The 24,915-nt window shown below is 41.8% G+C and overlaps 1 protein-coding gene across 3 annotated transcripts; it reads right to left on the reverse strand.

The window, feature by feature from the left end:
• Positions 1-1,366: 1,366 nt before the first annotated feature.
• LOC109932763 (neuronal acetylcholine receptor subunit alpha-3-like) lies at positions 1,367-22,559 on the reverse strand. Of its 3 annotated transcripts, XM_020531887.2 has the most exons (6): positions 22,074-22,559; positions 21,483-21,622; positions 21,340-21,384; positions 13,092-13,201; positions 5,147-6,143; positions 1,367-1,761 (listed from the first exon to the last, which is right to left on the reverse strand). In XM_020531887.2, exons 1-6 carry the CDS (start codon positions 22,195-22,197, stop codon positions 1,633-1,635), a joined length of 1,545 nt encoding a protein of 514 aa, XP_020387476.2. In that variant the 5' UTR covers positions 22,198-22,559; the 3' UTR covers positions 1,367-1,632. The 3 variants fall into 3 exon arrangements, with proteins under 3 accessions (XP_020387476.2, XP_048472952.1, XP_048472955.1); XM_048616995.1 differs by lacking the exon at positions 21,340-21,384; XM_048616998.1 differs by lacking the exon at positions 21,483-21,622 and having other exon boundaries at positions 22,074-22,206.
• Positions 22,560-24,915: the final 2,356 nt, after the last annotated feature.

Raw genomic sequence — 24,915 nt, forward strand, 5'->3', positions numbered from 1 at the left:
GAGGAGTGAGGATTGTTGCATTTTGGTAAGGCAAATCAGAGCAGCACTTCGTCATTTAATGGTGAGGTCCCAGGGAGTGTTGCCGAGCATAGAGACTTTGGATTGCAGGTTCATAGTTCCTTGAAAGTGGAGTCACATAGACAGGGTAGTGAAGAAGGTGTTTGGTGTGCTTGTCTTTATTGGTCAGTGCATTGAGTATAGGAGTTGGGAGGGCTTGTTGTGGCTGTACAGGACATTGGCTAGGCCACTTTTTTATTTGGAATGCTGTGTTCAATTCTAGTCTCCCTGCTATAGGAAAGAGTTTGTGAAACTTGAAAGGGTTCAGAAAAGATTTAAGGATGTACCAAAGGTTGGAGGGTTTCAGCTATAGGGAGAGGCTCAATAGGCTGGGGGCTATTTTTCCTGGAGTATCAGAGGCTGAGGGGTGACCTTACAGAAGTTAATAAAACCTTGAGGGGCATAGATAGGGTGAATAGCCAAGGTCTTTTTCCCCTGGGGTAGGGAAGTCCAAAGCTAGAAGGCATAGGTTTAGGGTGAGAGGGGAAAGATTTAAAAGGGACCTAAGGGGCAACTCTTTCACGCAGAGGGTGTGCATGTATGGAATTTCCTCCAGAGGAAGTGGTGGAGACTGGTACAATGCAATATTTAAGAGGCATCCGGAGGGGTATATGAATAGGAAGGGTTTGGAGGGATATGGGCCAACTGTTGGCAAATAAGACTAGATTAATTTAGGATATCTAGTATGACATGGACATGATGCATCGAAGGGTCAGTTTCCATGCTGTACATCTCTATGACTGTAGTAAGGGGAGTTGACAGCCTAGTGGACTATTAATCCAGAGACCCAGCTAATGTTCTGGGGACCTGGAATCCTGCCACAGCATATGGTGAAATTTGAATTCAATAAAAGTCTGGAATTAAAAGTCTAGTGACCGTGAATCCATTGTAAATTGTCAGAAAAGCCGATCAGGTCCTTAAGAAACTGCCAACTGCCTCCAAAGCCACAGCAATGCGGTTGATTCTTAACTGCCCTCTGGGCAATTAGGAATGGACAATAAATGCTGTCCTAGCCAGTGACACCCTCATCCTGTGAACAAAAAACAAGTCAGCTGTCTGAGGGCAGGATCAAACTCGGAACTGAAAGTTATTGTTTGGTGGGTTCAGGTTTGTAATGGCTGATATGAAATACCCATGTCTTGAACTTTTAATCACTTGATAAGTGTCAACTGCCTCTTGGCTGAAAGACAGCGTGCTTGATCTAAAAGTTGTAGGAAATATCCTTTTTTACAACTTGAATGTTGCAGTCTCAGAGCTATATTAGCCAGTTATTGCAGTTGTAAAAATTAGCTTCCGAGATTCTAGTTGGTCAGATTTGACAGCACATTTATTACATGTAAGCTCTGTAACTAAATTTTGCTAATACTAATTTTAAAAAAAACATGCAAGTACACCATAGCAAGTATCTCTAAGGTACAGAAAAAGATGTTCTCCAATAGCTATAATTTCTTTCTAGATCTGTTGTATAAGCCAGCTCTCCCTCAATGCACAGTGCTGATAGGGGTTCTGACTAGCTCTTTCACAAAATAATCGAGGACTCTCCTGTATTTACAACAAGTTACCCATCTCTGACATTCACAACTCTGTTACATTCATTAGGGGCTGTAGGAAAGAGGTGGTTGTTCCCAAGATGCCAATCAGGATGAAGATCCAGAGGAAGATCCGATCAATTACCATGGCAACATACTTCCAATCATCTTGTATCTGTAACAAGCACCAGATAGAGAGAAACCAAATTACTAGACTGTAATTGCTTTAATGTAAGTCCCTAATAAATACTCCCAAGGGAAGAGACAGTCAGCACAGAATTATAGAGTAAAGTTCATTCTACATTGTCCCTGTCAAACACTTCCAGGACAGGTACGTCGCAGGTTCAGTTACAGAGTAAGGCAACCCTTTAATCAAAAAATACAATGGATGCTGGAGATCTGAAATAAAAACAAAGCACAAAAGAATCTGAGCAGTTTATTTCAAACAGTACCTGGGTAGGTGAAGCATTGGTTTGATACAGAATAAAGATCCGTCTGCATTCTCCACATCAAACACTTTTGTTGCAGGCGCAGGGTGGAGTTAGCTAGAGAGTAAAGCTTTCTTGATGTTGCCCCATTTGCTCTTCCTCAAGATACTGGGTTCTATTAGATGTTCCTTGCTAAATTGCTCAAGTGGCAATTCTTGATGCCACCTGAGTCAGTTCTGACTCTTCAATTATGCAATGCACTATAATCAGATCCTGTTCCTGTGTGATATTCAGATGCTATCCAACACTTTGATAAAATCAAAATACTGCAGATGCTGGAAATCTGAAGTAAACAAAATGCTGGAGAAACACAGCAAGTTTGGCAGCATCTGGAGGGAGGGAGAGAGAGATAGAGTTAACGTTAACGTTGCATGTCTGAACTGCAGTTAGGATGGTTGAGAAGGCATTTAACACTTGCCATCATTGCTCAGGCCTTTGAGTATAGGAGTTGAGGTTGTACAGGACATTGGTGAGGCCTGTTCTGGAATACTGTATGCAGTTCTGGTCGCTCTGTTTTAGGAAGGATATTATTAAATTGAAGAGGGTTCAGAAAAGATTTACCAGAACGTTGCTGGGAATGGAGGGCTTGAGTTGCAAGGACAGGCTCGATAGTTTGGGACTTCTTTCACTGGAGAATAGGAAGTTGAGAGGTGACCTCATAGAGGTTTATAAAATCATGAGAGTCTTAGATAAGGTGAATATAGCAAGGGTCTTCTCCCTAGGATAGGAGTGTTCAAAACTCTGGGGCATATTTTTAAGACAAGAGGAGAAAGTTTTTTAAAAAGGGCCTGAGAGGCAACTTTTTTTTAACGTAGTATTTTGTGTGTGAAATGAACTGGTGGGTGCAGGTACAGTTACAGCACTTAAAAGCCAAGAGAAGATTTGGAGGCATATGGGCCAAATGCAGGCAAGTGGGACTAGTTTAGTTTGGCAACATGGTTAACATGGTCTACTTGGATCGAAGGCTCTGTTTCCATGATCTATGGATATATGACTCTGTGGAGTTCTGAAGAAGTCTCATACTGGGTTTGAGGCCTTAACACTGTCTCTCGCTCCACAGTTGCTGCCAGAGCTGCTAAGTTTCTCCATTCTCTGTTTGTTTTCCACTAACCAGTGTCATTCAGCAACAGAAAGCATGAATGATCATCTCTGGCTGTTCTATGCCCAACTGCAGTGTTTTGTGTTGTTGCTATGACTGGGAATGGTCCTACATGAGCACAAATCAAGAATTAAACCTGGTATATATTCTGGTCTGTGTGGATCATTGCCACGTCACAAGGTGCAGTGTGAAACAGGACAATGCCTATTTATTAAAGAATTTTAGTAAACATTAATTAAGCTGTTCTTTTACGATCCAATAGGGAGCCCAGTCCAACATTGAGTAAAAGAAAGTGAGCTCAGGCTAAAGATTTGCAGACAGCTGTAGGTGCAGCACTAGCTTTTGCCACCAGATGTCAACCTGTGCCACTGGAAGTGGTTGCTCTAGTGATTTGGGGAAGCCAGGAGGAGAGCAATCCTACATCAATCTGAAGGGATACTTACAATCACTGCTGTTATAACACAGAAGGAGAACATTTTGCCCATTGAGTTTATAGCAAGCCAGTTCTATTTCCTCATTTTCTCCTCTTGTAGCCCTGCAAATTTATTTCCTTCCCAGTGCTTATACATTTTCATTCTGAAATCAGCTGCTAATCAATATTATAGATAAATTATGAAATGAAACCTTACTCATGCAAACCTTTTATCTGGCACTAAATGCAGAGTGAAAATTTCCCCTGTATGTTTTTTCCAATGTAAATTCACCTGCAATTTTTGCCCATTTTGCAGTTATATGTGGGGTTATACTGAATAAAAATCATACCTCTCCCCTCTCTGTCTCTTTTCTCTCTCTCTATTCTCTGTCTCTGTCTCTTTTCTCTCTCTCTCTCTCTTCTCTCACCTACTCCCCCCCCCCCCCCCCCCCCCCCCCCCCCCCCCCCCCCCCCCATGCTCTCCCTTTCTTAAAGTACAGTTTTCTATCCTGCACGAGTAATTCAAATGAGTGGATTGGTGGACAGTATAGTTTCAGATAAATGTCCAAAAATAAAGGACAGCATTTAAATCATTCTGTAAACATGAAAACTGGAGCTTGACATGAGTTGATCAGTCTTTGAAGAAGCCTTTGCTTGCATCATTCCTAAATTTGACTACTTGATGAAAGAAGTAACAAACTGGAAAATAACTTCTTAAGGATCCAGGCCATGACACAAATAGTGACAGCAGGCTTAAGGAATAGTGGATTCCTGGTCTGACATTTGATGAGTTTCAAACGCCAAAGGAGTCTCCCTTCTATATTGAAGGATCATATCTGCTGTAAGGAAAGCTCTGTTGGGGCTGCCTGCTGATGTCAATTTGTTCTGTTTAAATCTTTCTACTGCTATTAAGATGATGCGGCTATTAACGACTCTGTAGTTTGGTAATAACATTTTGATTAGGACCCCCAGGAATTCTAAGCTTCCACAGAGACTCATGAGTTAGATAATGAGCTCAGATTCTGTTTATATTTCCACAGAGATATACTTTCAGTATCATTTTGCGCCTTGTATTTGGTTGTAATTATCCCTACTTTTAATCCAAAATCCTTATTGCCTTGAAATAATTGTAACAGTGTTTAAAATTTCATCTGCACATCCTAAGTTAACTATCACAGACTTTTTTTTTTAACCCCACACATTCTTGCTTCCAGCCTGACCTTTCCCAAAATGATGATGGATATTCAGCCTGAAATTCCAACTCTTTCTCTCTCCAGAGATGCAGCCTGACCTCTGGAGTGTTTCCAGCATTTTCTGTTTTTATTTCAGATTTCCAGCATCCTTTTTACTTGTAATTACAAAGTGCTACATTTACATTCAAATGTGAACGTAAGAAATCCTAACAGATGTATGGAATGACTGAATGTGCACCTAGAAGGTGGGAATGGCATTATGTCTGCTCGGCCTGGCTCTATTATCTCCAACTCTCCAAGTCTGCTTCATTTGAAGAAACCCCTTTGTATGTCTTGGTGTAAAAAAAAATGCATCTACAGTTTGTCACCTCTTTAGACTCATTCTGCAGCTTCATGTTTTCTGCAATATAGGTGATACTCCCGATTGCTTCTTGAACCTCAGGAGGCAGAGAGGAGATTGTGAGCACGGCATCTAGGGACTCTGTGCTGGAGCTTTGTGTTGAGTTGACGCCTACATCCTGATTCTTCATCTTGCAGAACCTGCAGCGAGTGCAGTGTGGGTCCTGGCATTTGGATTTGGATCCTCTGCTGAAGCTGTTGATGCTGGTGAGCTCAGTGTTGCTGTTGAAAAACCTGGGGTTCTTTTGAACCTCAGAACTAGCCGTCGGTCTCTTCATAAACATAACCCGTGGCAGCAGCTTTAAGAAGATGGTTTTCACCCAGACTGGCATGGTATGGGTCGTGGGGGTTCTGTAATGGATGTTGAGCACAAAGACCGTTATAACAATGGATAGAATCACAAAGATCATGGTGAAGAGCAGATATTCCCCAATAAGAGGAATCACCAGGGAGGTGGATGGTATGCTCTCAGTGATGACCAGAAGAAACACAGTAAGGGACAGCAGTACTGAAATACTCAAAGTTACCTTCTCTCCACAGTCAGAAGGCAGGTAGAAAACCAAAATAGTCAGAAAAGAGATCATCAGGCAAGGGATGATGATGTTGATGGTGTAGAAGAGTGGCATTCGTCTTATGTAAATTGAGTAGGTTATGTCTGGATAGATCTCTTCACAGCAATTGTACTTGATGGCGTGTTTGAACCCTGGCGCAGCGATGATCTCCCATTCGCCGCTTTCCCAGAAGTCCTTCCTGTTGATCTCGTTGCCGATTAAAGCCAAGTCGATTTTGGCTTGGTCGTGGGTCCAGGAGCCAAACTTCATGCTGCAGTTCTGGTAGTCGAAGGGGAAGTAAGTCACGTCCATCCTGCAGGAGCTCTTGAATATGGCCGGTGGTATCCAGGTCACGGTCCCATCGAACTTTACCAAGACTTTGGTCTTTTCATCCACTTGGAAATCAGCAACTGCACTGTGGTCACAAACCATAGAGAGAGAGAGAAAGATCAGTCTCCACTTCTATTTTCAACGATTTCCAAGCCCCAAACTGAATTTTGACACTTTCTTTAATGGAATGTGGCCATCGCTGACAAGGCCAGCATTTATTGTCCATGTATTAAGTGTCTCTCTCGGCCATTTCAAAGGACAGTTGGGAGCCTACCACATTGCTGTGGGTGTGGAGTCGCACGTTGACCAGACTGCATAAGGACAGCAAATTTTTTTCTTCTGAGAAAGGAATTTGTATTTTTTTTGAATGATAGTTATCATCATTGAAATTGGCTTTATATTCAAGAATTTGTTAATTGCATTTAAATTCCACCAGATAACATGTTTGGGTTTGAACCCATATCACCAGAGTATTAGCCTGTAGTTTAGTAGCCCAGTGACATTAGCACTACACCATTTTATCTTTTTCTCATTTAGAAGTCTCACGCTCCTGATTTGAAGAGAATACCTTGAATGAGGAATGAGACCTTCAGTTAGATGGGCTGAATGGCCTACTGCATTGTGAAATGACACATGGCTGTAAGTAGCCATGGTGAGCCACAGATGATTTACTTTGGGGTTAAACAGTTTGTGATTCACATGTGAACAATCATTTCAAGATGGTACTTTGTTTAAATTCTCTACAGCTAAGCTTCCAAAAAGATGGTGAACTCACTCCAAACAGCCTCTGTAAGGACTTATCCACAAAATGTTGGCCATTCAGCAGTTTAGTAAAATATTTAAAGGATGACTTGGAACAATTTATCTACGATAGTGTGGCTGAGTTGATAGACTCTTGAGCTAGTATGCTAGGCTCAAGCCTCACTCATAATTCACGTTAATACTTGCAACAGAGAGAAGTGCTGCAATGTCATCAGTGTTTTGGATCCTGCTTTGGGTCCTGCTGTTTGCTTTCATGGATAGTGCAGCTAAAATTCAGATTTCACAATGAAAGAATGAGACTTAAAAAGCTTAATGTATACAGTGGTAAGGATAAACGTGTACAAATAAGAACAGATTTACATTTAAATGTGTACCTTTCATGACCTCAGGAATCCCTGTAGTGTTTAATGGTAATTGATCTATAGCAGGTTGTGTTGGCTTGTTCACTGATCTTTGTAATTGTGTGTTAGACTGTTGGCCTGTGAGTACAGCTATCGAGTCAGAACAATGAAGAAGGATTCCTGGACTTGAAACATTCATGCTGTTTTCACAAATGCCACCGAACCTGCTGAGTTTCTCCAGTAATTTCTGTTGTTTGTTTCGGATCTCCAGCATACACCCAGTTCTTTGTTTTATAAAAGGAGACAGAGTTGGAATAAGAGAAGCACTTTCAGGATTGCCACCTGTAACTAACAGTGTGCCACAGGGATCAGTGCTGGGGCCATAAATATTTAAAGTATATATTATTAACTTGGACAAGGGAAGTAAATGTGTGAGCGTACTATAGCCATGTTTGTGGACGGTACGAAAATAGATGGGAAGGCAAGTGGTGAGGATAACACAGAGGTAACAGAGAGCGATGTTGAAAAGTTGTGAATTGGCAAAAACCTTGCAGAATATAATGTGGGAAAACATGAGATTATTGTGAACTTTGGCAAAAAGGTTAGCAGAGATGAATCTTGTTTAAATAGAGAAGGATTGTAAAAATCTTGACACAGAGGAATTCGGGAGTTCTTGTGCATAAATCACAAAATATTAAGCTAGAAGTTCAACAGGTAATAGGGAAGGCAAATGGAATGTTGGCCTTAATTTCAAAAGTAAATAGACTATAAAAAGAGGGAAACCTTGCTAAAACTATACATGACTTAAACTACACCTAGAATCCTCTGGACGGAATTGGGCCTCTTATCTAAGGAAAGAAGCAGTCCATAGAAGATTCATTAGGGTTGATTAGGGGGATGTTCTTCTTTCAGAGAATAGTAAATCTGTGAAATTCTTTACCACAGAGGGCTAGAGAGGGTGGCATTTTAAATATATTCAAAGCTGAAATAGACAAATTTTTAATCAGTAAGGGAATGGACGGTTATGGGGAAAGGACAAGAAGGTGGAGTTGACGATTATCAAAACAGCTGTGACTTCATTGAATAGCTGAGTGGCCTAATGATGAAGGCAAGCACTGAGCGAGGGATGATACTTCACCATACAGGATAATTGTTAGATCTCTGGGCTTACAAATGGTCTTCCGTTGCAAAAAGACACCATAGAGAGCACACAGTATAGATTCATCAAGCTGTTCTAGGAATTGTAAATAGTCTTAGGTAGACACTTAAATAGTGGAGGATAACAGGAGATTTAGCAGACTGAATAGGGAAATCCAATTTCGTCTATTTCTGAGTGTGCCATAAGGAGTTAAATTAAAAATGCCATTGAGAAAATGAGTTTCAAGGTAAGGAGAAATTGTATTGTTGGCATATGGAATGCATATCCAGAGGGAATGATGGAGGCAGAGATTGATGATCCGCAAAAGGTAGAATGAATAGATAGATGGAGCAAGTCAAGGGCTAGTCAGGCTAGGGAGTTGTAGTGTTTGAACTTTTCCAGCAGAGGTCCTGAATAAATATAAATGTTTTTGTTCATTTACAGCATTGTGGATCGCTGGCTGGGTTAGCATTTATTGCACATCCCTAATTGCCCCAGAGGACAGTTAAGAGTCAAACAATCACTGTGGGTCTGGAGTCACATTTAGGCCAGACCAGGTAATGATGGCAGTTTCCTTCCCAAAGGACATTAGTGAACCAGATGGGTTTTTCCTGACAATCGGCAATGGATTAATGATCATCTTTAGACTCTTAATTCTGGATTTTTATTGAGTTCAAATTCAAACCCAGGTGCCAGAACATTACCTGGGTCTCTGGATTAACTGTCTATTGATAATACCATTAGGCCATCACGTCTCTTAATAGGCCTAAGTGGCTTCTTTCCATTGTGTAGCACGTTTTCGTTCTCTGTCTGTCTTTACAGGGAGGAACTTGAGTAACATCGTTCACATCGTAAGGACATTCCAAAACGTCTTACAGTCAAATGTTGTCATTGTCATTTTGTAGGAGAGCACAGCAAGATCCAATTCATGAAGATAAATGATCAGTCAATCTGTTGCAGTAATGGAACAGATATTACCCTGGATATTTGCAAAACTATTGCTTGTTGAAAGACTGCTGTAGGATTATTTTATCCACTTGAAGAATGTAGTCAGACATCAATATCTCATTTGAAAGGCAGCATCTCTGACAATGTAATACAATTGTGTTGTGGTAATGTACTGGAGTATTAAACCAGAGGCTGTAGCTAGTGATATTTTTAATCAATCTGTTCAGTGATTTTATGACACCTCCGGAGCTGGTGGGACTTGAACCCAGTCATCCTGCCCCATAGGTCAGGACATTATCACTGTGCCCCAAGAGCCCTAGCCTCAGGCTAATGCCCTGGATTCGTGGATATAAATCAGCTGGTGGGATTAAAATTAAATTAATTCTGGGATTGAAAACTAGTCGCCGTAATGGTGATCTGACCATTGGTTGTCATAAAAGCTCATCTGTTACACTACAATGCCCATAAGGGGAAGGAAATTCACCCTCCTTACCCAGTCTGGCCTACATGCAACTGTAGATCCACAACAATGTGGTTGAATCTTAACTGCCCTCTGCAATGACCTAACAAGTCACTCAGTTCAAGGTCATTTGGAGATGGACAGCAAATGTTTGCCTTGCTGGTGATGGTGCATCCCAATGAAAGAAGTACACTCTCGTGCCAGGCTAGAAAATGGAATTGTGATGCGTCAGTTTCTTTGCAATCTACCCAAAATCAGAATAACATGAGCAAAGTATCGTGGAATTTTAAACACAAATTTTGTTCAATCAAAATTAATTTTCCAGAATCTGTTGGAATAGTTTAAAAAGCTCCTACTAGCCTTTAGTCATGGCCATTTGATTAAGATAATGGATTTGATTTCTGTTGGGCATTGTGGTGCCTACCTCTGGGTCAAAAGGTCTGGGTTCAAGTCCCACTTGTCCTGAAAGTGTGTCATAACATGTCCACACAGGTTGATTAAAATAACTAAAAGGCTGATAGTTAGGTATTTTCCCCTAGTCAGTCTATTCAGAGATGTTATGTACACATCTCTGGAGCATGTAGGATTTAAATCCAGGTTTCCTAGCCTAAAGCTAAGGATGTTATCATTGTGCCTCATGAGCCCTCTAGCGTTCAGTTAGAAACTGGCCCCAGATATAATACTAGTCATGCTCATTGGATGAATCAATCATCAGTGGACGTTTCTGCTAATTTTTACGAACCTTCCAAGAGGTATTTTTAATTAAATTCCAACTCCATTTTGTTCCAGCCCCTCCCAATCTCCCTTCCTCTCCATCACCTTCTGAGTTTCCATTGTCCTTTAATGGGTTTTGCATGCAAGTTATTCAATTGGAGAGCACGGATGGTTAATAGGTGAAAAAAACAAGTGATTTGGTGATAGGTAATAACCGTTCAGTTGTGTGCAACAGCACTTTTGGATATATGCTTTTTAAAAATTAGTTCCTTTGAGTGGAAGTTAGGTGCCCTCGAATACATCCAGAATGAAGATTCATTTCCAACATCAAGTTTCATAGAATTGCAGAAGGGTTATGGCACCAAAAAGACCATTCAGCCCATTGAGTCTGCATGAACTAGTTACCTAGTATCATTATCTAGTGCCAATCTGCTGCTTTTCTACCCATATCCTTACACATTTTCTTTATCAAATGATCATCCAATGGTGTCTAGGATGTCCTCCACCTCCACTTCTCCCCCCGACCCCCCTTGGGTGCCCTATAACTAGCACCACCACCTCCTTGGGTGCCCTCTACACCTTCACCCCCCCTTGGGTGCCATTTACACACCCTATCACCCCCTCCCCAATCTTCACGCTCTGAGTCCCCTCTAATTCTGTTTTACCCCAGCAGAAAAATAGTTGTGCCCTCACAGTTGCCCCAAAGTCCTCTCTGTCCTCCCCAGAAACACTGCCAGTCCTCCACTCCGTGAGCTTGGACTCATTGCGACGCAGATTCAGACGGAAGAACCCCACTAACTAACTAAACTGACACTTTCAAAGCAACTCACATTTACTGTACATCTGCAAAAATGTCAGTGTGCATGGTGAACTATATTGCTTATTCATGAAATGGGCACCCAGTCTCATTAAGTGCACAGCTCATGTGGAATAATTTATTGATTTTAATGTGAATTAGTGTTCCTATAAATTTCACATCACTTTAATTGTACTCTGGCAGCATTTCTGCCTGCATTGATCTTGGCCAAATGAAATGGGCTGGTAAGTTAGGAAGTGTAGGAGAAAGCCCGTGAGCCTAATGCAATGCAGCGTTGGTAGAATCATCACTAAACTATCATCTTGTGTGAAAGCAAAACACGGGGAATCCAGAAAGAATACGTTTTTATTTTTCATTGCAGAATTAACCTTGTCCTCGTTCTACTTCCCATCCTCTGACAATAATTTTGATTCTGCCCTTTCTACTAAGGAAATCTGAGAAGATTATAGATGTTTTCTAGTAATGACTTGTACACGAATTCCATCAATCATCAACAATAAATTCAATAAGGAAAGGAGGAGAAATTCCTTTAACCAAAGTAGTGAGAATATGGAATTCACTACCACAGAATGGGCTGGAGATAAATAACATGGGTGCTTCCAAAAAAAGACGAGTTGTATTCATGAGGGTAAAGGGAATAGACAGATATGTCAGAACTCTTCAGAGTTAATACATACAGTTGAAGGAGATTTGTGTGGAGTATAAACAGCAGAACAGATTAGTTGGACCAAATGGCCCAATTCCTTCTAAGTTTTTCCAGCTCTCTCTGGTTCCAAAGAAGGGTCATATTGGACTCAAAACATTAACTTTGTTTCTCTCTCCCAAGATGCTACCAGAATGGTTTAATTTTCAAGCACTTTCTGCCTTATTTCATATTTCCAGTATCTGCTATATTTTGAGTGTGTGTGATGCACTTGAATCTGTCTTGTTTATTTAATGCAATTGATTCTATTCCATGAATCTGCTCTCCTTGACATTACCAAAGGATGATAAAACTCTTCAAGTCTTGGTTGTGTAACAGCTTGTGATTCCTCAAGAACCTTGGTGTATTGGTGTATCATGGAATTGTTTGGCATGGGCAACAGTGAGATAGGTGACAAGCTAGATATCATTGTCGGTTGTTTTATTCGATCTATATTTCACATCAAGTTTTATTGAGCTAAAACCAATTGGCCTCCAGATGACACTGAATTTTGCAGGGGCGTGGTTCCATGGACACTCAGAAGCCTAAGATATTTCAGCCCAATGTGTTTGTTTAAGTCACTGGGCTGCTTAAGAACGGGAAACATTACACCCTAGCTCAGCCCAATCTGACATACAAATATGTGGACCACTGGACAGCAGGAGCCCTAATGTTTCCCTAGAGTCTCTGAGACCCATTGCATCTGTCAATTGCACATCAGGGGGCAGTTAATTCTGGGCTCAAAGTAGGCCTCTTGTGGCACAGTGGTAGCGTTCCCACCTGTGATCCAGGAGAGCTGAGTTTAAGTCTCACCTGTTCCAGAAATGTGTCATAGCATCTCTGAACAAATTGATTTTATGAAGATAAACTGAGATCAAACCAGAGCTCTTGTGCAGTGGTAGTGTCCCAAGCTCTGAATAAAGAGGTCCAGATTCAAGTCTCACCTGCTCCAGAGGTATGTAATGACATCTTTGCACACATTGATTACAAATGTATCTGGGGAATTAACTGGAAACGTTGCTGTCTGTTTATCTTGGCTCTATATTGAATAGTGTGGTTTACTAATTAACCCATTCCAGATCTAATTGTAGTAATGTTATTGTCTGTAATGAACGAGGTCAAAGTTTACAGTTCAGCTGTGCCAGTAGCTGGTTAATTTGACCTCACTTACTTGTTGTACAAGACAATGTCTGGTTTCCAGATTTTTTCAGAAGGAATGCGAATAGACTTGACACCTCCATATTCAGCAGGATCCCACTTTAGCTTATAATCACTCCATATCTGAAGGAGGCAGAAAGGACAAAAGATAGGTTGAAGTTATTAAACACAACATTACGTGGTAGTATTAAAAGAACAAGTTATAGTTATATAGCACCTTTAATAACATGAACATTATAAAGCAAAGTATGACATCAAGCCACGTAAGGTTACATTATCATGGTCAAAGAGCTAAGTTTTGAGAACTGTCTTAAAGGAGGAAATTAAGGCAAAACTGTAGGGAGGGAATTTCCAAATTTGAATCTTAGGCAACTAAAGGTACAACCACCAATTAAATAATGGTTGAGATTGCATTAGAAATTAGAATTAGGGGAGCGCTGATACTTCAGAGGTGTGTACGATATGCCCCCTCATTCTTGTTCCTGTTAACAGTTTCTCTCTTGTACCATGTCCAGCCCGCTCATGATTTTGAAAACTCAATCAGATCTTCTCCTAGCCTCCTTCTCTCCAAATATAACAGTCCCAACTTAGAATCTCTACAGTGCAGAAAGAGGCTATTGGGCCCATCGAATCCACACCAACCCTCCAAAGAGCATTCCATCCAGACAGCCCCCTCCACACTATCCCTATACCACCACATTTCCCATGATTTATCCGCCCAACCTGCACATCCCTGGACACTACGGGGCAATTTATCATGGCCAATCCATCTAACCCACACATCTTTGGACTGCGGGAGGAAACCGGAGCATCCGGTAGAAAACCCATGCAGACGCAGGGAGAATGTGCAAACTGCACACAGACAGTCGCCCGAGGGTGGAATTGAACCCGGGTCCCTGGCACTGAGGCAACAGTGCTAACCACTTCAAATTATCCTCATAACTGAAGTCTCTCCTCCTGGAATCATTCTTCTAAACTACTTCTGCACTTTCTCCAATATGTTCATATTCTTCCTATAATATAGTGCCCACAACTGTATACGATACTCCAGTTGAGGTCTAAAAAGTCTCTTACCCAAGTTCAACATCACCTCCTTGCTCTTGTACTCTATTCCAGAGATAAAGAGGGGCAAGGCCAAACAGGGATTTGAAAACAAGGATAAGAATTATAGAATCAAGATGTTGCTTGACTAGAAGGTAACTTAGATCAATGAGCACAGGGTTGAGGGCAGAATGGGACTTGGAGTGAGCTAGGGCAGAGACAGGGGGTTTTGGATGACTTCAAGTTTACAGAGGGGAGAATGTAGGTGACCAGATGGAGTGGTGAAATTGCATTTTGTCAAATTAATCTCTTGAAGTGGAGCATTTTTGTATGACACAAGCTATTAAAGGATAATGCCTATTATTTTGGTGTATTAGTTTGATAGAGCTGAAAGGTTAATATATTTTCCAAAAACTGATAGGTCTACAAGGATATGTAGACAGTATGGACTGTTGTTAAACTCCAGTTGCACTTTGATCCACATTGGCTATATAACACCATTCAGTAGGATCATGGCTAAATCCTGCCCTGTCCCCTTGATTTCCCCATTTGATCAAGAATCTGTCTGCCTCTGCCTTAAATATACACAAGGTCTCTGCCCTCACAGTTCTCTGTGGCAAGGAGTTCCAAAGACTTTAAACCCCCTGAGAGAAGAAATTCCTTCTCATCTTAGTCTTAAACTGGTGTCCCTTTATTATGAGACTGTGCCCTCTGGACTCTCCCACTGGGGAAACATCCTCTCAGCATTTACCCTGTCAAGCCTCTTAAGAATTCTATATGTCTCAATGAGATCACCTCTCATTCTTCTAAATTCCAGTAAGTAGCACACCCAACCTGTTTAACATTTGGTCATAAGACAATCCCTCCGTACCAGGGATCATCCTGCTGAACCTTCTCTGAACTGTGTCCAATGCAATAATAGCTTTCCTTAAAAAAGGGAACCAAAACTGCTCGCAGTACTCCAGATGTGGTCTCTGTTGCTTTGTACAGTTGCAGTAAGACTTCCCTACTCTTGTATTCCAACCCCATTGAAATAGCAATTGCAGCATTTCATAAGCCTATGTATTAGGTCTCCCATTTTGAAGTCTAATCACTGTTGTAAAATGAGACACAGCAGCTTATGACATCAGAGGCTCCAACAGCCACCCCTGCTGTTCTTTCAAACAGTGCCGTGGGATTGCTTACAGCCAGCTGATGGGAGACAGGGATTTCGTTTAAAATTTCATCAGAATCACCCTATCTCAGGCAGTAAAGCATCACTGCAGTAGAATTTGTATTTAAGTCTTGAACTCACAACTTCCTAACTACACTCAGAAGTGACTTTGCCAGTAATAATATGCTGTGAGGAATTAAACAAGGAGCTAGCCTTTTTTTTTGTGAATCTCTGATGGTTCACCGTAAATGAAAAAATATGATCCTGTCTTGCCTAAGTTTGTGATGAAAATGGATAATGCTGGATATGCTTAGCAGGTTTAGGACTGTCTGTGAAAAAAGATTTAAATGCATCAATTCAATAACCTTTCATCAGAGCAAGGCATTACTGTTCCAGAGATACAGATTCACCAGTGTTTGTCACCGAGCATATTTATTATGTAAGGAAGTGTTATTGACACATGGAATTGCTAAGAAATGGCTTGTTTGCGGTTGAGTAGCTTTGAGTGATGTTATTATCACTTTGAATTGGAAATGTAAGTTTATTAATTATTTAAACCGCCAATAAATATAACCGCAGTGCATAAAATGAGCAGCCTCTTGTTTGATGGAAAATCAATGTTATCTTATCTCGTATAAGGTGAAATTAATGAAATCCTGTCTGAGTCAGGAACAGATTTACAACATTCTTCTGGAAGCTGCTGCCTTAGCTTTGTTTCCCAAAGTCCTATCCTGCCCAGAAGTATTGCATTCTTTATTGGGTTAAGTGTTTCAATGGTGCCAGCAGCTCCCTGATGCAGATTGTTTATATCACCCTGCTGAACATAATTTCTTTTGAAAGTTGTTATATTTTAGAGATTGTTTCTGCAAATTACATTAACCTTTCCGGTTGAATGTCATTGCCTCTCCTACCCTAGCCTTATCCCTTGTCAATTTCTTCCCACACCCCACCACCTGTCCCACACTTCTCTCAACTGCCCTGCCAGCATTGCCTCCTCTCCCCAACGTTACCTCCTAATGTTCCCTTGTTTCTCATCTATTCTTGCTTCCCCTCTGGTGTTGCTTCCCTCTGCCCTTGCCCCAGCCTTGCCTTCCTCTCTCTGTTCTTATTTTAGACCATTTCCTTTGTCATACTTGGTAGTATATTTTATTTTGCAAGTGATTTCTGCTAATAACACTGTTGTACATATTGGACAAGAAAATATCTGAAGGAACCTAACTCCAGTTTTGAGTTTGTTTCCTATGGGCAACCATAGTTGTCTTATATGAAATAGTAATTTCCAAGAACAAAACCTCAATTTTCTCCTACATGTATTTCAAATGGCCATCCTTTACAGATAAGTAGATCTTTTGTTTTTAATTATTTGTTCCTGGGTATTGGTGTCAGAAGAATGGCACTCCTTTCCCACTCTCAGCTTCCCTGATAAGGTTGTGGTTAATGCACCTGTGTGAGCTGTTACCACCCTTGTTATGATGGTGCTGTCATCGATACCCATGGGTGAGGTGCCGAAAGACTGGAGAGTGGCTAATGTAGTGCCATTATTTAAGAAAGGTGGTAAGGGAAAGCCAGGGAACTATAGACCAGTGAGCCTGACATTGATGGTGGACAAATTATTGGAGGGGATTCTGAGGAACAGGATCTAAATATTATGGAAAGAAAAGGACTGATTAGGGATAGTCAGCATAGCTTTTTGTATGGGAAGTAGTGTCTCACCAATTTCATAGTGTTGTTTTTAAAGAAGTGGCAGAAAACATTGATGGAAGCAAATTGGTAGACGTTGTCTATATGGAGTTCAGAATGACAAGGTTCCACATGCTAGACTGGTTAGATCACATGGAATCCAGGGAGAGGTTAACTATTTGAATTCAAAGAAAAAATTCAAAGTTAATGTTTCGGGTCCAGTGACCCAATAGAGGGCATTGGTTTAAAGTGAGAGGGGAAAGATATAAAAGGGATCTAAGGGGTAACTTTTTCACGCAGAGGGTGATGCGTGTATGGAATGAGCTGCCAGAGGAAGTGATGGAGGCTGGTACAATTACAATATTTAAAAGGCATCTGGATGGGCATATGAATGGGAAGTGTTTAGAGGGATATGGGCCAAATGCTGGCATATGGGACTAGATTAATTTAGGATGTCTGGTCGCCATGGATAAGTGGGACTGAACGGTCTGTTTCTGTGCTTTACAACTTTGACTGTATCATGTTAGGTAGGGAATTCAGGAACATTGACCCAGTAGACATAATTGAACAAGATATGTAGGTTGACCCACAATGCCCTTAGAGAGGTAACTCCTGGACTTTAACCTGGCGACAGTCAAGGAACAGTGATATATTTCCAAGTCAGGATGGTGAATAGCGTGGATGGAGAAATTGTAGGTGACAATGTTCCCATGTATCTGCTGCCCTTCTCCTTCTAGATGGAATGGTCATGGGTTTGGAAGGTGCTGTCTAAGAAGGCTTGGTGAATTTCTGCAGTGTATCTTGTAGATAGCACACACTGCTGCAACTGAGCATCGGTGATGGAGGGAGTGAATGTGTGCCAGTCAGGTGGACTGCTTTGTCCTTGATGGTGCCAATTTTCTCAAATGTTGTTGGAGCTGCATCCATCCAGGCAAGTGGGGAGTATTCCATCACACTCCTGACTTGTGCCTTGTAAATGGTTGACAGGCTTTGTGGAATCAGGAGGTGCGTTACTTGCTGCAGGATTCCTAGCCCCTGATCTGCTCTTGTTGTCACTGTATCTATACGGTTAATTCAGTTCAGATTCTAGTCAACAGTAACCCTCCCCTGGGATGTTGATAGTGGGGGATTCAGTGATGCTGACGCCAGTGAATGTCAAGGGGTGGTGGTTAGATTATCTCTTATTGGCGATGGTCATTGCCTGGCATTTGTGTGATGTGACTTACTCGCCACCTTTCAGCCCAAGTCTAGATATTATCCAGGTCTTACTGCATTTGGATGTGGATTGCTTCAGCATCTGAGGAGCTGTGAATGGTGCTGAATATTGTGCAATCATTATTCAAATCAAATATCATCACTTCTGACTTTAGGATGGAGGGAAGATCATTAATGAAGAAGTTGAAGATGGTTGGGCTGTGACATTACCCTGAGGAACTTCTGCAGAGATGTCCTGGGCCTGAGATGACTAACCTCCAACAACCACAATTATCTTTGTCCAACCAGCAGAGTGCTTTCCCCCGATACACAATGATTCCAGTTTTGCTAGGGTTCCTTCTTGGCACACTCAGCCAGGTGCAGCCTCGAAGTTAAGGGCTGTCACTCAACTCACCTCTGGAATTCAGTTCCTTTGTCCATGTTTGAACCAAGGCTGTAATGAGGTCAGGAACTACGTGGTCCTGGCAGAACTCAAACTGGCCATCAGTGAGCAGGTTATGCTGAGTAGGTGCAGTTTGATAGCATTGTTGATGACATTTTCCATCACTTTATTGATGATCAAGAGTAGACTAATGGGGCAATAATTGACCAGTTTGGATTTGTCCTGCATAAATTCCAAAAGAACTGTGGATGCTGTAAATCTGGAACAAAAACAAAGTTGCTGGAAAAGCTCAGCAGGTCTGGCAGCATCAGTTCTGAGGAAGGGTCACCGGACCCGAAACGTTAATTCTTTTTTTTCTTCACAGACGTTGCCAGACTTGCTGAACTTTTCCAGCAACTTTGTTTTTGTTCTGGATTTGTCCTGTTCAGAACAATTTTCCACATTGTCATGTAGACATCCGTATTCTTGCTGTCCTGGAACAGCTTGGCTAGTGGAGCGGTAAGTTCTGGAGTGCGGGTCTTCAGTACTATTGCCGGAATGTTGTCAGCACCCATAGCTTTTGTAGTATCCAGTGCCTCTAACTGTTGATAAGATGTGGATTGATTAGATTTGCTGAAGATTGGCATCTGTGATGCTGGGGACCTCTGGAGGAGGCTGAAATGATGCAGTTAAAGTCACGGTCAGATCAGCTTTGATGTGATTGAATGGTGGAGCAAACCTAAATAGCCTCTTTCTGTTCCTATCATGACCTCATGTGCCTCTCAGTGGTAGAGGTCATGGGGTTTTGGAGGTGTTGTCAAAGCTATCGCATTCTATCTCCATTGTGAGAAGGAGTCAAATCAGATTTGAGTTATAGGGAAAGGCTAAATGGACTAGGGCCTTTTTTCCCTGGAGCTTCGGAGGCTGAGGGGTGACCTTGTAAAGGTTTAATAGGTCTTTTTCCTGGGGTGGGGAGTCCTAGACTAGAGGGCATAGGTTTAAGGTGAGAGGGGAAAGATTTAAAACGACCCGAGGGGTAACTTTTTCATGCAGGGGGTTGTGCATTTATGGAGCAGGCTGCCAGAGGAAGTGGTGGAGTCCGGTACAATTACAGCATTTAAAAGGCATCGGGATGGGTATATGAATAGGAAGGGTTTAGAGTGATATGGGTCAAATGCTGGCAAATGGAACAATGTATGGTCGGTGCGGACCAGTTGGATCAGAGGGTCTGTTTCCATGCTGTATGACTCTACGACTTGAAACCTAAACTCTGTTTCTCTCTCCACATGCTGCCAGACTGAACAAGTTTCTCCAGCATTTTCTGTTTTTATGTCAATACTTTACTTTTATTACATTCTATCTCATCTCCTTACCAGGTTCTCCCTAATATTCAATAAAAACCGAAAGAACTGCGGATGCTGTAAATCAGAAACAAAAACAGTTGCTGGAAAAGCTCAGCAGGTCTGGCAGCATCCATGAAAGAAAAAACAGAGTTAATGTTTCGGGTCCTGTGACCCTTCCTCAGAACTTTATTCTTCTCCCTAACATCCTTTCCCTTCTGTGTTCTTCCCTCGTTGGTTTGGCATGGATACAATCACTTTGCAGAGTTTTCTCAGTTGCTGTCAGTCACTCCCTCCCTTCATTAATGCAAATACAAACTTCGTCCACTGTAGAGGACAATTGTTACACCTCAGCTGGAGTTTGTGTACAACTGTAAGCGCCACATCATAGGAAGTACATGAGTGCAAAAGTGATTTACAAGCATGGTTGCAGGAATGTGAAACTTCAGTTGTGAGAGTAGATTGAAAACATTGGGACTGTTCTCCTTGAATAGAAGGCAGCTAAGAGATTTGATAGAAGTTTTTAAAATCATGAGTGGGCTGGATACAGTAAATAGGGAGAAGCTGTTTCTTCTGGTAAACGGAAAAGTAGAGCATAGTTTAAAAGTGATGTGCAAATGAAGCAAGGGTGATATGACAAAAAGCTATTTCAGCCAGTGAGCAGTTAGGGTCTGGAATTCACTGTCTGGGAATGTAGGTTCAATTAAGGCATTCAAGAGGGCATTGAATAATTATTTAAAATATTTAGGGGGAGGTGATGGCCTATGGATAGATAAATAATCTAGACACCCAGGTAATGTTCTGGGAACCTAGGTTTGAATCTCATCATGACAGATGATGGAATTTGAATTCCATAAAAATCTGTAATTAAGAGTATATTGATTACCATTAAACTGTTGTCAATTGTTATTAAAAAAACCCCCTCTGGTTCACTAATGTCCTTTAGGGAAGGAAACTGCCATCCTTACCTGGTCTGGCCTACATGTGACTCCAGACCCACAGCAATGTAGTTGACTCTTAACTGCCCTAATGGCAATAAATGCGACGCCTTCATCCCATGAATGAATTTAATAAAAATAGAAGTAGCATGCAGGATATGAGGTGCAGTCATGATGGGCTGAATGGCATCTTTCAGCACAGTAACAATTCTGTGATTTACCACTGATGTAACCACACTATTCCTGCCCACCACAAGGTGTTGTACCTCCCCCATATGTGGAAGATTATGGGACACCCCTCCCCCACATGTGGAAGGGTGTGGGACTCCAATTCCACCTCCCATCCAGCCCCTCACTCCACCCATATGTGGAACTAACCCGCTGTGATAATCCAAGCAGCAAATTCAATACTGAGCAGGCCCCCAGAGCTCTAACCGTCCCTCTCCCCTGGAAACAGTCACGTCCTCATCACAACCTTGCCTTTTTGGTCTGGGCGCAAATCAATCTGTTAGGATAAACGATAGGACACTTACATGTTTCAGCCACAGATTGGTCTCCATAATCTGATTGATCTCGTCCTGTGGAGGGAAAGATTGGGTTGTTACAGGATCAAATGGCACTGATAAGTCAGCCCACAGCATGAGGCCAGGAAGTAAAGGAGAGCACAATACTATACCACTTTTATCAGCTGGGACAGAGAGACCTCGAACTGCACCACCACCGGCCTGGACACATTCTCCACCGGCCTGATGTACTGACTGTAATTAGTGAAGAGTTTGGCAAATAGCATCCTCTCTCCTTCTGTAGACAGGGCAGCTTGTTTTACAGAACAAATCATCGGGGTTTGTTGGAGAGCGGGTGGACAGAAGGAATGGGGTGGGGGGGGACGGTGGTGGGTGTCGGGAGAGAGAAAACAGCTTTCATTACTTTGACAAGTCTTCAGATTTCCAACAGTGAACACTTTTCAACTCGTTCCCCCTCATCCAAACATTCTTTGTTTACCTTGACAGAGCAGACAAAACATTTAAAAAGCGTTTCACTTTTTAAAAAAAAAGTCGGTTGAGAAATAAACAGGTTGAAACTAGAAGTGGCTGGAGCTAGGCCGATGTTAATTTCCGCCCACTTTTGCAAGACACACATCGAAAGAGGATTTTTACTTCACTAGATACAAATTAATAATGCACTGCAAACCAGGGCTGGGACTTGTAGCCAGTCTAATGTGGTCAAACTATTTCCCCTGTGCAGCGGATGTGATTGTTAAGCTTACCTCTAAGAAACAGAAGGAAGACATAGCCGGCCAGCGGCTCAATGCTGGCTCTGAGCCTCATTGAACCGAGCGGGTAGACTGGGAGTGAGCTGAAAGGACAGCGGCTGGAGCGAGCGGAGCGCATGCAAGTGGCTCTCCAGCAACCGGTGAATCAGCAGAAGGGGCTGGAAGTCTCAGGGGAAAAAGCTGAGATAGACTCAACCCCTGCCGGGCTCGCCTCACACGCAATTCAAAGCTCCTGCCTCTATCCCAGGCACACAGCCCTCTCCGAACTCCACACGCTCCCTCTTTCTCACGTTCACAGCACATAAGCTCTCACACTGTCACATACCCCTCTCTCTCTCACACTTTCTCACACACGTTCACGTTCACGCTCACACTTCACACACCCTCTCACACTCACTTCAGACACTCTCTCACACACTTTCACATAGCCCTGTCAGACCCACTTCACACACTGTCACATTCACTTCACATACTCCTCTCACACTCACTTCCACATCTCTCTCTCACATATCCATTTCACATACTTTCTGACACGTCATATGCTCATACGCACACTTTACACACCTCTCTCACTCACTTCACATGCTCTCGCACTCACACATAACTCTGACGCACTACTTTTGTCCCATCTCCCAAAACAAGTCCTAAACTATCGTTCTGAAACTCATACCTGCAGACAATGCTGCAATAATGCTATCACACCTCTGGCAATTAGAAAAGTGCATTCCTCAAGGGTGTCTCTGTAAACTCCATTGCTGTGGATAAATATTAAGCACTGAACTTGAATATATTGTTACACTCTAGGGAGGAGAGGGCCTGCTAATGAAACATTAAGCCCAGGAACACTGGAGAGTTCTTAATTAGATAATATTTACAATGAAGAGCATTGGCAAGTTGCTGTTATTTCAGGAAGAGGGGATCCATGTGAATGTGGTTTATCGATACATCTAAATGATTTACAAAATGGACTTCCCAATTAAATTTTGAAGAAACTACTAGAGAGAATTGTAAAGATCGCAAAGAAATATCAAAAATCCTTTTAAGTATGATGTCTTACTCTATTTGCTAGAGGTCAGTAGTTTGGTATTGAATTCTGGGTATAGCAATTCCTTTAATGTTTGATAGTCACCCTATTAAAGGTCCTAAATTGAACAAATTAGATTTACAACTGCATGTCATTTCCGTTATTCAGTTTAATATTGAAAAGCAGATGTCCATCGAGGTTACTCATGGTAGCTTAGATGACTGTTATTTTATAATGAGAGCACATTACATCAGCTTGTACCAGAGTTTGTTCTGGCTCAGTGAGTGTTACTCCTTTCTCTGAATCAGAAGTTTGTTTGCTCAAATCGTACTCCAGAAATTGATCCATAATCTGTTTACCACTTCAGTGTAATGCCAAGGAACAGCTGCAGGGGCAGCTTCTTGGATGATATATCAAGCCATGGCCCAGTGCACATTCTCCCGTGAAATCAAATGACACCAAGACACTGTTCAAAGAATAGCTGGAGAGTTTTCATATGGAAATGGACATACAATGTAGTCATCTTCTGCTGCTGAGATAGCTTGCTGTGTAACTAAGTACTTCTTTAAAGACACATAGTCTAATAAATTTATGACGCATCCTGAGGTCAAATATAGACTAGCATCTCTTAGACAAATCTTGTGGACAACTGAGGCAGTTGTTTGATTTAACTTAATTTATTGTAGTCACAATTACCTAAGTACTGTGAAAGCTTTGTTTTGCAAGCAGTACAGGCAGATCGTTGGGTGGCATTGAGGATACACCGCACAGGGGAAGTGTGCAAAGCAAGATCAACATTATTTGAAGTTAGAGAGTCCATTTGTCAGTCTAATAACAGCAGGGAAGAATCTGTTGGTGCATGCGTGTGCGACCCCTCTGTATCTTCTGCCTGACAGAAGAGGTTGTAAGAGAGTATTACTGGGGTGGGAGGGGTCTTTGATGATGTTGGCAGCCTTTCTGCAGCAACGAGATGTGTAAATGGAGTACATGGATGGGAGACTGGCTTCCGAGATGGTCTGGGCTATGTGTTAGCTGTGCAGGTTTCTTTGGGTGTTTCCCAACCAATAAGCACCCATTCCTCAGGCAGTATAAATTGTCATTCCCTCTGAAATTTGATATTCATGCATCTGTCCTACTGAGGACTAGATGCAAAGCTTCATCAGCATATTGCCTCTTGCGGCAATGCTCAAGTGTCTCTGGCTCGATCATTTCAGCAGTGGCACAGAGCGATGCACTCTTATTTCTGAGTCAGAAGGTCATGATTTCACATCAATGACTTGAGTATGTAGTTCACGCTAAGTATTTGGTGCGTCATTGAGGGACTGCACTGCTGAAGGTGCAGTTTTCGAACGAGATGTGAAACAAGACTCCACCTGCTGCTCTGGTTGAATACAAAATATTGCACAGTATAAATTCTTCTGTTGACCTAGCCAGTATTTATACCTCAACCAGCATCTGAAACAGACGACCTTATTATTTACTTCAGTTCTGTTTCTGGGAACGAGCTATGTGCAAATTGGCTGCTGCCTTTTCCTGCCTTAAAACAATGATTATATTTCAAACATACTTAACTGCCCATGAAGAGCTTTGGCATGTCCTTAAATTGTGAGAAATATTATTTAAAAACAAGTCCTTTCTTTTTGACAGCTGCTTGTAAATCAGCTCCAAGAAAACCCAGCAGCAATGATCGACATTCTCATTTTTAATGCCACTGTTAAGTGTGACCAGGAATTTTATGTGCGACAAGATATGATACCTGAAGTGTGACTGATGCATTTCAAAACTCATATATGATCAGATCTATCATGATGT

Source organism: Rhincodon typus, chromosome 36 (assembly GCF_021869965.1).
Source record: "Rhincodon typus isolate 14 chromosome 36, sRhiTyp1.1, whole genome shotgun sequence".
In the NCBI taxonomy this organism is placed as follows: domain Eukaryota; kingdom Metazoa; phylum Chordata; class Chondrichthyes; order Orectolobiformes; family Rhincodontidae; genus Rhincodon; species Rhincodon typus.

Bases quoted from the DNA above. Each gene is read 5' to 3' on its own strand.
- LOC109932763 (XM_020531887.2), bottom strand. From the start codon at position 22,197: ATGCGCTCCGCTCGCTCCAGCCGCTGTCCTTTCAGCTCACTCCCAGTC. The intron at 21,623-22,073 runs GTAAGCTTAACA...CTGTAAAACAAG, and splicing joins CTTCCTTCTGTTTCTTAGAG to CTGCCCTGTCTACAGAAGGA. The intron at 1,762-5,146 runs GTGACAAACTGT...TGCTTGTTACAG, and splicing joins TGCAGAATGAGTCTAAAGAG to ATACAAGATGATTGGAAGTA.